Genomic DNA, 14,438 nt, shown 5'->3' with positions numbered 1-14,438 from the left:
GGCAAATGAGCTGCCTCTTGTTTATATAACATCACAGGCTAATTTGTGCTAGCCCAGTCACTGGCTTTTTGTTTACCAGGGTTGATTCCTCACCTCCAACAGGCATTCATGGGAACTGGAAACAGATCTAATCTTTTCAGTGACCTCAATGGCGTTGGAGAATAAAAATCCATTGGCAGTGGTTTCAGAGCATACAGCTAATGCTTTTAGCACAGATCTAACATTTCCTCATAGTGTTTTCTTTCCTTCAGTGTTTTCTATACAACTCCTTAGAAATCCTCAGGAAAAACAAGCATTTTACAGTACTGTGCCTTTATTGCTAGTACATGGCAACAGGACAATATACGGTAGATGTAGCAAGAGGACAGAAGCACTTTGGATACCCAAATAGGGTTCTGCTGCCAAAAGAATGACTTCACTTTTCTGCAGCCATTGGCAATTCACCAAAGAAATCATCCCAAATTTATCATTTGTCCTTCAAGCCCAAACTTACAGAATGCACAGAGATTTTTCCATTTATAAAAGCAGAAAACAAAGTGTTGCTGTTGTTGTTTGTAAAATCAGTCAACAGTTTTGCTGAAATCCAGTGAATTTGTGAACCCCCTAATGATTTCTAGGCTACAGCACAGCAAAGGACTTTTGGAAGTTCTCTGCCTTGTGAAAGAGCCTGAGAGATTCCTTGGCGGCTGAAAGTCAAAATTTGTCAAGTGTGGAATTAACACGCATAGGGCTTGTTCTTGCTAACTTGGCAACCATGGATCCTGCTTGCTCAGTCACAGATTACTTGCATTCATTAAACGGTTTAGGACCACCATGCACGAAGAACCATCTCCTTCTGTTTGAACATGCTGGTCAAAAGAACATAAAAAAGTCAGCTGGATCAGGCGAGTGGCCCATCTAGTGCAGCATTGTTTTTAGAATGACCAACCAGATACCTGTGAGAAGCAACACAAGCAGGACCTGCGCACACAGCACACTGCCCAGCTGTGATTCCCAGCAATTGCTATTCAGAAGCGTATTGACTCAATTGGAGGAGGTCCTGCTGTGTGTCCCAGCAAATTTGTGTAGAGATCCTTTGTCTACAAACAGGGGTAGAGAAAAAAAAATTAAGCTCAAGGGCCTTATTTCTTTATGGGCAACTTTCCAGAAGACACATCATTCCACTGGTTTACAGAGTCAGTGCCAATTATGAGTGGGGCAACAGACACAAATGGATTGTCACATGGAAGATGCAGCAAGCTTGTTTTCTCCTGCTCTGGAAAGTAGGACCCAAACCAATGGTTTCAAGTGATAAGGAAGGAGATTCTGACTAAACACCAGGAAGAACTTTCTGACAGGAAGCTGTTAAGACAGTGGAACGGACTCCCTCATAACTTGGTGGACTCTCCTTCATTGGAGGTTTTTAAGCAAAGCTTGGATGGCCACCTGTCTTGTATGATCTAGCTGAGATTCCTGCATTGCAGGCAGAGGTGTAGCGTGGGGGGTGCCGTGGCACCGCAATTTTGAGAGGGGGCACAAACAGGCATGACCCAGGGTAGGAGAGCAGGAGAGTCGGTGGCAATGCTGCCGCCCACCCTCTCTGGCTGTGAGGCGCCTCACACCCGGCGGCGGAGAACACCCCACCTCAGCTGGTGATAGCAGAGGGTTATACTAGATGATCCTCTTTCCAACTCTTCAGTTCTCTGATTCTATTAATTCTACATTAATAAAGTAGACAACATTTGAGTCATGACCTCCTCATCTCCCCCTCCTTTCCGTTCCATTCCATTTTAGTTTTTTGCTTGTTTGTCACAATCCCCTCCCCAAAACACAAATCTCTCCATTCGGGCAAGCCTGAGGCATTGTCACAGTTCAAGGTTGCATTCCAGTCAGGCAAAAGCACCTAGGAATATGGAGCAGGGTGGGTGAGTTATGTGACCTAGAGGAAGCTTGGAGGGCTGCATTTGGACTCTGGGCCTGAGGTTCCCTACCCATGATCCACGTGGCTAAGGCTGGTTCACATATAAGTGAATTATAGAGTTGGAAGGGACCCCAAGGGTCATTTAGTGGGGTGCCCTAGTTGCATGATATATTTAACACTAGTACAAATGTGATACACTAAGGAAATAGCCACAGCCCCTGAAAACCTGGTGCAGAGGACTACCCACATCAGCACAGAGTCTTTTGAGGAAGAGAGAGAGAATTCTGGAGAAAGGGGTTGCTGTGCAAACATCTTTGGCTGAGCTACCTGAAGTAATCCCGTTCCACTGCAAAGTAGCAATGATCAATGTAGAAATTACAGTAGTTTCCCGCCCACTCTCCTCCTCCACCTCGCTTGATTTATATGTGTGTATGTGCTGGATACGTGGGGAAACCCGCCTAAACTATTTGGACTTAAAAGGATTGAGAAACAAGACTTGAGCTCCACCTTTAAATATGGAGGTCTGGCTGGAAGGAACATGGACATTATAGGGATAGTGCCCCTCCGAGACTTGGTGTTTAACATAAAGGACTTTCAAAGAAACCGGCAGAGAGGGACTGAGAGAGATTTAAGGGCCTCAGACATGAGGTTGCCAGGCTGATAATAGATGGACTAATGGACAATGGTTCGGGGATCGAAACCGGGGAAGGGAGGGTGGGGTTTGGAAATCCAAAGGGTGTACAAAAATATTCTGATTTTTTCTATCTCTCTTTCTTTTTGTGTTGTTACTAGTATTAAAATGGGGAATTCGTGGAAGGGAAACTGGGTCGATCTTAGAAAAAGTCTTTAAGTATAATGATTGATGCATATAAGCTAAAAGTTGATATATAAATTGAATTTAATATAACAACAAACTAAGGTTAAAAATTTAGGGATAAGAACTTGTTGAACAAATTTTTGGACATGGAATAGAAGAAGGGGAGGCGAGGGGAAGTTGTGGAAAAAAGGTATTGAAAATATGGATTGCAAATGTTGAATTTTTCTTTTTTTCTTTTTCTTTTCTTTTTTTGTTTTACTTGAAATTCTAATAAATATCATTTAAAAAAAACAACTGAAAATTACCTTGGGGCACAGATCCATTAATCGTTTGACTGAGAAGTCAGGCTGTAAACTGCAAAGACCTCATGGAAGTGATGCAAGGTTTGATCATTTCTCTACGTTGCGGTGTTGTCGGACACATAAACGTACACGTGGTGATACATTAGCAGGCTGGACAGACAGACACACAAACCCCAACAATGGTGGCCCTGACAGCTGCTTGGCATTGCTGCTTGCATCTTTTTCTTTCCTCTCTCCTCCCCCTCCCTGCCCCAGTGCAGTGGGGTAACTAATAGCTTCGCAGACGAGGAAACAGAAAACACAAGGGAAAGACTAACCACCCTGTAGCACCGTCGCTCAGATCAAAACCAGATCCACTGTGCCCAGCTTTAAAGTTGTAAGCAGCCTCTCTACCAGGACTGGATTTAGGTTTGATGAGGCCCTAAGCTACTGAAGGCAATGGGACCCTTTATATTCCCAGCTGTCCTTTGTCAACAACAAATTGTCACTGTTGTTTGTGTTAAATATATGCTATATGATAATTTATGGACCAAACAGGTATCTAAAGCCATTTGCACTTAACAAAATATGTATTTTATCAAAGTAATTGTTGAACTTATATTTTGGAAATGTACATCCAGGTTTTTTCCCTTTAAATTTTTTGGGGGTCCCCAAGAGAGTGGGGCCCTAAGCTATAGCTTGTTTAGCTTATACGTAAATCCAGCACTGCAGTCTCTACCCAATTCTCAACTCCAGTGTTTGGGCAGCAGAGAGCCTCTGCTCTCCATCCAGGCAACAAAGTAGGCAAGAGCCAACAAGTCTTGGCACAAAAGCTGCAGCTCTGTCTGAAAAGGTATTATTCAGCCCGCCCGGCCCATATACGCAGTTTGCCAACCTCCTAAGTGGAATCGGATCTCCCTTGGTGCGCCCCACTCTGGTTCCACAGCTTGCAGTTAACTATTCTCTCCAAAGGAACTCCTCCCCACACCGGTCCTCTCAATGGCCTCCCCCAGCTTTGCTCTCCAGCTGGAAGCCGAAGCCAAGTTTGGAGGAACATGCCAGGCATCCCTTGCTGGTGATCCTGAAAAGGCTCCCTAGAGGGCGTATGCCCTGATTGGGGACTGCCCCCATTCCTAAGGCATATGGCATGAAGGGGCAACCGAAGGCGTGTCAATAGACCTGCAAAGGGGGACAGGGAGAGGAAGGTTTGCAGAGGAAATGCACCCTTAAAGAAAAGCAGGGAAGATGTCCATCGTTAAGGCTGGGAGGGAGGAGGGATGACTTGTGGCTTTGCAGATGTTGGCCCCCAGCTGCCAGCAGTCCGAGTCAGCATGGCCAATAGTCAGAGGTGGTGAGGACTGCAGCCAAGTACCCAACAAGTCTAGGAGGATGAGATAACAATTTATCATCATATAGAAGAAAACTACAGCTGAGGTTTTCCCTCCCATTTAATCACAGCTAAAAATAAAGGCAATCAATTTCAAGGAATGCTCCCTGGAAAGCTTATGTACTAGGTGTCAGCCCTCTGCTGGCACCAAAAATACTTGCACTTGCCTACAGGGAGAGTTCTATTAAGGTGCTGCCTCCGAAAAACCTGGCTTTCAAATAGGACCGGCATCACCAAGAGGATTTTGACTTTTTGAAAACCTCTCCCAGTTCACACATACACACAGTTTGTATGTCCCAAGTTTCAGCCCCTCCTAACTGATGGAGAGAAGTAATTAATGGGAAAGAGACCTATCAATTATTATTAACCAGGATGGCTAAAAATAAAACTGCTGTGGGTCCCATGCAGCCCAAGGCTAACTGTGGTGTATTAGCAGTATCATCTAACATGTTCCTATTCTGATATGCATTGGTATTTACCAGGCACTCCTATCTCCATTACTGAAAACCAATCATTGGAATGCTAATACTGAAGCCAATATATCCCTCAGGGCAGGCATGATTCCAACATTAATGCAGTGCGCTAGTCCTACACATGTAAATTATTTGTGTGTCTCAAGCAGGAACCACTGACAATGTGCAGTTGCTTCCCCTCATATTGTATTTGCCTTTGTCCTTAACCTTTCTCTCGAACTCTTCTTTTGTTTGAGCTTGGAGACCATTTTTTCAAGCACAGCACACAAGGTAATGAATTGAGCAAGAACTGCTTCAGATATTACGAAGTGCTACACACACTGCAATGTTTGAAGCAGCAGCAGCGGCACACATCGATTTCATCAGAAGCATGCATGTATACACACACCCCTGGGAGCCAGAGCCAAATATAACTCATGGCCATATGGACAGTGGAAAAGGTACATACAACTCCAAGCCAAGTCTTACAGCAAGTGCATGCACACACCACAAACTATGATCACTTACTTGGAAGTGCCCCAATGAATTCATGGGAGTTACTTCCATGAAGTGAAATGTCCTTAAGATAGCACAAAGCACTGTGAGTGATTGAGGTACAACCACAAAGAACTAAACCCAAAACTCTCGAGGTTCTATCGGTACAAATTCTAACTGTTGAAAGCACTAATGCAGTGCAGTTTTAAGGCACCAAATGAAGTGATGGCTTTCCTACACACAGATCAGAGATAGGGAAACCTCTGCCCATGCCACACTTCCCACCATCCCAGCTCCATGCCCTCAAGTACTTTGCCTGGCTGGAATGTGTTTTTGAAATGTGACGTTTGCCCGCTTAGGTTTGTGTGTGTGTGTGTGTGTGTGTGTGTGTGTATAGAAATCTGACTTCTGTGCATGACTGCAATGTAGCTTATGGTACAAGTTTAGAGTCCCATCCATTGCTCTACCCACTTTTGACTCTGGTGTCACCCTCCACCTTGATTGGCATGGGACCACGAAAGGCCTCTCTGTGCAATCAACTGTATTGCCATACCCAACTCTCATGCCTTTTCTCAAGATGTTGTTTCTGTAAAGGGATTTTTCATTTCTCAATCGGCACATTACAATATTTTGGATACATGCAATTCTTCCCTGAGAAAGAGCACTGTTAGTCATGGATTCACAAGTGTTACAAGCACCTTCTGGGAATGACCTGTGATGGAACGAGTGAGATGTTTCCTCTTGCTGCACCATTTTGTGACCTTTTAAACATTTTAACACTTGGAGCAATTCAGCTCCAGTGCCAGTACCACCATCTAACCATGTTGCTGTTGTCTTTAGTGTAGCAAAAGCATCAAGACAAATTTCCTTATCCCAGCAAAAATATGTTCTTTTGTAAACCAGGGGGAAGCAGCTGTACAGTTCCCAGTCTACAGTACTTGTGTGAGTGTCATGCACAGGTTGAAATGTGGTTGGGATCAGCACTGACCAACTCTTAAAGGTCCTAAATGTGCTACGTGAAAGGCACAAACCTTCTTTTGCCACACTCTAACCACCAATTGTATACCGCATTTGTATTAAAAGCTATCATTCTTGAACCACCTTCGTTGAGAATCAACTTATTTCCCAAATTATAATTGACACTGAATACCCAAAAGGATTTACCTCTAATAAGAAAGAGCTGCAGAACAGAAAGGGATGGGGAAGATTTTATTAAATATTCCAGATGCCATTTCCCATTCTGTGCTGGGCACTTAAGAGAAGTGCATGGTCTTTTAGAGATTATGTGGTAAATAAAAACAAAACAGGTTACAGATCCTAGGCATTTAGGCAATGCTTATGACAGTAGGATTCATTATGCATTTTCATTAATATCTTCATTTTTAATTTTAAAATCTTAAAAATTCTCCATCTTTAAAGATTCCGAGTTAACTCTGATACTGTGTTTGTTGTGCACTGTTTGTGACATTAAATACACGACACTGTGTAATATACATTAGCATGTAATAGAGGAAATCCCTCTACAAAACTTAACTACATACCAATTTCAGCCCACATTTTAGTATTTTTTTCACCACTGATAGTAGCAATGAAATCTATGGTCCCACAGTCTCCAGGCTAGGAACCTGAAATATTTTTGACAAACAATCATTGCATTGCTTGAAGCAGCAGCAGTCAGAGCCTTTATTCAACCTCAACAATGGTCATTAAAATGGGCCATGGTCTCAAGGGATCAATTAAGATTACCTTAGCAGCCAGTAAATATTACACTAGTTTTTTTAATGAATTATTTGCTATAATTTCCAATAAATGCATTGTATACGCATTGCCCTTTACACTGAATTGGGGAAGGAGGTTAGAGAGGCTGAGCATATAAAAGGAATTGTAATTTAAGAGGAAACAAGTGCATTTGTGTGTTCACAAATTATTACAAAAGATGGTATTAAGCCATATTCCTTCCAGTGTTAAACTAGAAAGTGCTCTTGTTTTTGTAATATAATACTTGTACTTACAAACATATGTGCTAAAAAAAATCCCCACTTAGCAACTTTTTATCAACTGAACAAACTTCATAGATAGCTACGTATACATATGAAATTTTGAGTTAGAGCAAATAGGAATATACATTATACAGAGTCAGACCACTGGTTCATCTAGCCCAGTATTTTCTATTCTGGCAACAGATCTCAAGTAGAGGTCTCACGGCTTGAGTTCCTTTAACTAGATGTCTCTATTATATCTGGGACTTTCTGCATACAATGCATATCCTTGATAATGTAACTATGGATCCTGCCCATAGTTGTGAACTACCCAGTATCACAATTAATGTAAATCTGGGACTAGGAGTAGAATCCTAGCCTCCTGAAATCTATGCTGAAAACAGAAGCTATTCCTATCTCAAACTTGAGCAGTTGGGCAGCCATGCACATTTGCAGGCACAAAAACAGAGCAGATAAGTTGTTTACTTTCCTCACCTCCAGCAAAGGAGTTATTCATTCCTTTATTTTAATTTAATGATAGGAGAATTCCAATTATTAACAATGATTTAAAAAATCTTCCGTTAAAGGTTCAATTTCATTTCTTTCTATTCACACATCACATGGTCCATAGAGCTCAATGGCCTCCTAACCGATGTGCCTCGCTGAGGACAGTAACATTAAGGATGGGGCAAGAGTTCATCTTGGGGCCATTTGACATATATGTTATTGAACTTCATGTCCCAAAATAGCAGCACCCTGCTATACTCAAATTAGCTGCCCATTTTGACAGTTTCATTTCTCAGAGGGCACACTAAAATATAATATCCAAACATGAGACAAGTGCTTGGCAGAATTCAGCCGCAAGTTCAGCTGCAGTCTGTCACTATTGAAGAAGCCGTCTCTCATACTATGCATTTAACAAAAATAAAGGGGAACCAGCAAGTACAAATTAGAACATGAAAAACATTGTCAGACTGTGCAAACCCTCTTTTTATACTGCTCAGTAGAGTTTTGTGGAGCACTGAGAATATAAAAGGCTACCTCTTGCCATGTCAAAGGGGACACGGGTGACATTTGGCAGAATAGTCCTCAGGTACTTTATCACATCCTACATCACATGAAGCAATTAAAGACAATAGATAAAACATGAGATGTAAGGGTTCGGAAATAAACTTTTCTTCAACAGATCCACAAACATTCAGAAATTTGAGACAATGGCCCAATTTGCCTATGGTTTAATGTGAATGAGCTCCTCCCCCACTTGACAAAACAAGCCAGTCTGGCTTGCCATGTCATCTAAGCCTGTGCCTGCAGATTGATTACCCCAAACACACAAGTGGAACCAAGGTTTGTTCCTGACTTACTGCTCATGGTATATTTGAGGAGAAACAAACTGCAAGCCCAGGTTCTGACAACACAACAAGCCGAGCTCAGGCTTGTTTTTCAAAGCAGGGGAACTGGCATCACTGTAACTTTTGAACAACGTGCACCAGCATGCTGCTCTTCCTATTTAACTATAGCAAACAAGGCCAAAATAAATGATCCTACCCCTCCCTCTTAAAGAGTGCCAAACGAAAGTAAGCAACCCCCACTGTTGATGGTCATGTGAGACATTAAGTTAACAAGCCTTAAGCAGCACTGGTATCCTCTAAATCAGAGTTTCCCATATTTAAGTCTCCAGCTGTTTTCAGACTACAATTGCCATCATTCCTGAGCGCTGGTCCTGCTAGCTAAGGATGATGGGAGTTGTAGTTCAAAAACAGTAGAAGACCCAAGTTTGGGAAAACCTGCCTAAATTTACAAGTAGAGGACCATGCTTGAACTGTACGGAAATTTCTCCACAATTCTACAATGGAGAAACTGTTTTGATGGTAGGAGGTGTGTCTGGGTTTTGTTTTGTTTTTTAAAGGTATACCCCTTCAAGGAGGTTATTTGCTTTTGCAAGTAGCTGTGATATTACAACAAGATTCGTTGAATGATCACTTGCATTATTTACCAAACATACATGTGAAAGACTAAAATGCCAATCAAACTACATGGAGAGTTCAACATTCATTCTTAGCAAACGATCATACTGAAAAAATGTATTAATGGTTCTAATAAAATCTGTTGTCATGAGAAGTGGCAAATAGTACTCAAAAGCAGCTTCTTTATTACAGAGATTAAAGCATACATACCTACATACCACTCCAGTGTAAAACAGGCCCACAACACTGCCATCTCTCTCTCTCTCACGCACACACGCTACCCCCACCCCACCACCAAAAGAGTACAACGCCCGGTGTCTGGATACAACCATATTGACAGATGAATAAAACCAGACAAAGCATTATGAAATATGCACAATATTGATTTAAATTGTTATTTTCCCGTTTCAGGCAAGTTGCACTTTTAATGTTAGAAAACAGGTGAATTCAGTCACCACCACACAAGATTCCTGGAATTTTTCACTAATACATACTCCAATTCTAATTCTTAAGAGTAACTCATTTTAAGGAATCTGATTTCAGAATCAGCAGGAATTTGAATCAAATTTCATCAATTATCTTACTTTCATGAAAAACGACACCCAAGTTGGAAGAAGTTATGTTGCTGAGCTTGTACTTCTTGGCTCGGAAGAACAAGGTTTAGGAGGCTCATCCTCCAAATTGTGTAATGCTCATTTACAAAAAGGATTGCAACCCCCAACTTCTTCTCTGGATCAAATTTTAATTCAAATTTCTCTCAACTCCTGTCTTTTGAACCTGCCCACAGACATGCACACCCCAACATCCCTCTTCCCTTCAGCCCTTTTTATGGTGTTGATATAGGTGGCAGCAGCTAGCTACAGCTTTAAGGAAAGAAAGGGAGGTAAGCATTCCACCCTTCCAGCAGCCCTTGGGAAAACTCTGTACCCCAGAGCTATTTGTGGCTGTGCAGTGCACCATAGGCCAGAAAGGGGACATGAAGAAATCTCTTCCCTGCCTAACTCCACAGCCCACTGCTGCTACCTGCCATACTTGCAAAGCAAGTCAGGCTGAGGGACTGATGCTTAAGTGAGAGGGAAGGGGCTGGGTAGGTGGTAGTTGAGAAGATAGACTGGGTATTCAGAGGGCTGGGTAAGCCAAATTGTAATTGCCTCAGAATTAACTAAGTTTTTTTTTCCAGAACACAAGCAGCTCAACAATCTCTTGTTTTGTAAGTTCTAGTATAACTACTAACTAGGATAGAATGGCACTCCATTTCTTTATTGGCAAAATTTTAAACTAGTTAACAAAATGAGGGCTTCTTAGAAAAAAGGAGAGTTGGCGACAGAGTGGTGTGATTACAAGAATATGGCTAACAACAAGTATAAAGTTTTTCGGGAAATAAGAGCTATGCTGCATCTAAAATAATGACGGTAATTTCAGGTCAAACTTTCATACAAAGATTTTTTTCCCCTATTTCCAAGAGGATCTAATGGGAGCTAATTCAAGGTTAAACCCAAAAATATTAATTAGATACATCAAAACACTCCAGCATATTCTATTTACTCTACATCACACACTTTCTAATCTATGACACTGAAACACAGAAGGGATGTCATTAGAAAATCACTATTGCGTTTTTCGCAACAGGATGACAGATAAAACTGCAGAGAGCCTGAAGCTGGTTTTGTCCTCCCAGCAAAGAAAATCCATCTCTCTCCATACTGGAAAAACAGCAGAGGTTGTACATTGACTCACAATGCTACCGTGCTTCAGCTTCATGAAGATTACCCAGCAGTTACTTGCAAACTTGCTGCCAAAACTAGTTTTAAGCAGCAAGACAACCCTGATTTAAGTAGGGCTGCTTCAATGCAAAAACCAACATAGACCTCACCTAAATGAGGAACAATACACTAAGCACTGGCATTAAATCTGGACTTAGAACAAATTATTTGTAAATATGTTTCAACAGATTTATCACACTGCTCATGATGTACCAGCATTTGTCTGACTCAAGTGCACAAGTTCAGCAATTATTTTTGCAATCAAAGATTTAACCTCCTCTCTGCAACTGTTAAAGACTAGAAATTTACATATAAAATAAAAGCTGGGGTTCCCAAAGTCTATGGGATGCACAGGTGGTTAGGTGGAGGGGCAGATGCAGTCTTCAGGATGTTGGATGCTCAGCCTCAATTTAAATCTAAAGCTTATTGGAAGGAAATAATTCTTAAGCATTTTCACCTCCCTTTTCAGCAGTACCTGAATACAGTATATAAATCTAAAAGCTTTTTGGATTTAGAGACCAAAGAAAGCTGCATTTTTACGGTAAAGCACAGCAGGAAGTCTAAATTAAGACTTCTTAACTCTTAACGGAGGATCAGTCTATCTTCTTAGTACTGTTGTGCTTGAATCTAAACACCCCATAACTTACCCTATGTTAGATGCATTGTTTGCCAATGCAGAATGTTCCAGTGTAATTAGAAATGCTCTGAAAAGGTGAGTTGATGTGGTGACATTTTCATTTATCTTGCTAAGGAAGTTTCATGAATTGTTAATTACAGAATACCCTGAGATACTGGGAAAGCTGTAGACTTATCTCTATAGTGCATTAATAGAAGGTGAAAAGGTGAGGCTTAATAAGCTGGAGCAAGGACTGGGTTAAAATACACAACTGGGAATAATTCCAGACTATTTGAACCTCAGGAGCTGCATCTTCCATTTCCAGTTAAGAAGGCAAACATCAGCCACTCACTGCAGTTAACAGCATAAATCCATCCCACATTAAACTACTTTCTTGGCACAATTTATTTTTCCTGGACCCCCCCCCCCAAAAAAAAAATGCTGTTAGCAAATCATTAACGATATTCTATTCTAAACTGTCAGTTTAACAGCCCTATAAAAACATTTTAGAGTGTTTTTTATTTATTTATAAAAGTGTGCATGCTGTAGATATTAAAACTGCAGTCACCCTTACAGGCATCTCAGTTCTCTTTCAATCTTTCATGCCTAATCTATTCAATGAGACACAAAACGCCTTAGCTGAAGGCAACAGTTTGCTATATTGGAAAGTGCCACATATAGCGTAGTACGAGAAATTATATTGTACACTTCAAGACACTAGTCAAGCCCTTTGAATTAAATTTTTATTGTTTTGTTTTTTAAGATGAAGGGCAGCGAAGTGGCGCAGCATAATTTCAGATTTTTTCTAGACATTCACGTTTAAGCCACTCATTGAATAATGCCTCTCAGCCTTCTCCTGTGTAAAAACTTTTGGCATTAGTGATCACTGGCTTCACTTTTGCCATTGTGATCCCACACTATGGAATGCTATCCCATTCACTAAAAATAGGGAACTCAAGCAAATAAACAGAATTGTATCTCAAATTTGACAGCAACTTTCCAAATTAGAAAGTATACTTTTACTTCATGCTGCATGACTATTTCATATATTTTTTATGGTGTTAAGTATATAATGGGAAGAGATAATGATAAATTAAATAAGAGTACTGCAGGTTTAATTTCACATCTTGGCTATAATCTGACAAAGAAGAAGTCACCAAATACAGCAACTAGGTCCTGTCCCAAGCCAGGGATTAACTAATGCCCCTCCCCAAACCTTCCCCAGGCCCACCCCCTCCCACAACCCTTTCCAAAATCTCCCAACTAGACAACACTGTTGGCAAATCAAGACAGCATGAAACATACATCAATAGAAACAAACATGTGACATGTGCCAATGCATCAGGTTAGGTATCCTATTAAATGACACAGTTCTCCACATCAGCATTTCTGCTTGGGAGCCAGTTGTACCTTTGCCACTGAGGGATAAAGTTTACATTTGAGCATGCTCCGTGGTGCATTTACAAGTGCTGCAATGCTACAAAGGAGATTGAACACCTGAAGCTTTTCCCTGTGACTTCTTTTCAGGGACATAATGCAACTGTCCCACCATGCAGTGACACTCAAAAGTACAATCCAATGTTGTAGCACAAATTACAACATCCAGTTTAGTAGGGTGTAAGGCATGTGGACAAGAAGAGATATCAGCAGTATGCAGCAGGAAGAGAAAGAATTCCACACCAGCAGAAAGCATCAGTGGCTCGATGCTTCAGTTCACTAGTTTTTAAACTCATTTTGAATCCCTGATTCCTATTTATTGAGGCTGGAATTCATTTAGTTTCTGAGGCCGTATGCTGTTGAGTGAGTGGTGACCAAATTCCTTGCATTTCTGTTCATTGTTAAGATGATCAACATATTGACTGAACCTGTAGAAAGAACGGAGCACCAAGAATGCCTTGCAGGGTATTGTAACTTGGCCGCCTCCTCTAAGTGTCACTGTTCTAAATTTGGGTAAGGGAGTGGGGTTCAGGGAGTCAAACCGGCCCAGCCACTAGCACTGTCACAAAATAAGTTTCTTTAAAAAAACAAAAGGCAAACAAGATTATGAAGCCCTCCTTTACAGAAGCAGCTCATTAAAAAAAAAAAATCCCGCAAAATCAAAGTGTTAGGCTTCTCCATCTAAAAAAAGGTTACACGCATGCGCTGAGAAAGTGACCACCACACAGATCTCAACAGCACCTTACTGTACAAAATCTAAGACTTAAAAGAACTGAGCTCACATTTCAGCCTTCTTTAACTGAAAGGATAAAGAGGCCTAGCTATGGCTGGGACAACATACATAGGGGCATTTCAGAAGACAAGGCAGAGGTGAAGCTAGTAGCCTTGACTTTCAGGTTGTCAAAACTGTGTTAATAGGGAAGGGGCACTTCATGCACAATATGTGTTTTACAAAATACATATCCAAGAAAAAGCAAGAAAACCCCACTTTGCACTAGAATGCAACACTCAAATATTTGCTCTGCCAAAGGCTGCCGCTGATGTCGTGTCTGACAAGAGGAAGCATGTGAAAGAGGCAAGAAGAGGGGAGAAAAGGAAATCCAAGTTTCAGTCTACTTTTCAAAATCTGTTTCTCTCAAAAGGCCATCTTCAGTCATCTGATGTCGGACAGTTCACTCTCCTTTGAGAATGATGTGGTCACAACAGGAGTGCCATTGTTAGCCAAATAGCCTTGCCTCAAGGTTTCAAAATATGAAGCCTGCACAGGTTTGTGATACTGCAGAACTTTTATGGCGTCATCTATCTGAAACCATTTCCGTTTCCTTCCTGTAGAAATAGAGGGAG

At 41.3% G+C, this 14,438-nt stretch overlaps 1 protein-coding gene across 1 annotated transcript in view; it reads right to left on the bottom strand.

The window, feature by feature from the left end:
- Positions 1-6,524: 6,524 nt before the first annotated feature.
- The window catches only part of NUDT3 (nudix hydrolase 3), a 29,272-nt gene continuing 21,358 nt past the window's right edge, over positions 6,525-14,438 (bottom strand). Inside the window, exon 5 of the mRNA XM_081915640.1 lies at positions 6,525-14,420. Within this exon, the coding sequence (XP_081771766.1) occupies positions 14,248-14,420 (173 nt within the window). The 3' untranslated portion in view covers positions 6,525-14,247. The remainder of the gene's footprint in view (positions 14,421-14,438) is intronic.

Source organism: Podarcis melisellensis (assembly GCF_964234715.1).
Source record: "Podarcis melisellensis genome assembly, chromosome: 6".
Lineage (NCBI taxonomy): Eukaryota > Metazoa > Chordata > Lepidosauria > Squamata > Lacertidae > Podarcis > Podarcis melisellensis.
The sequence above is the reverse complement of the archived record's forward strand: the minus strand, read 5'-3'. Positions and strand labels throughout refer to the sequence as shown.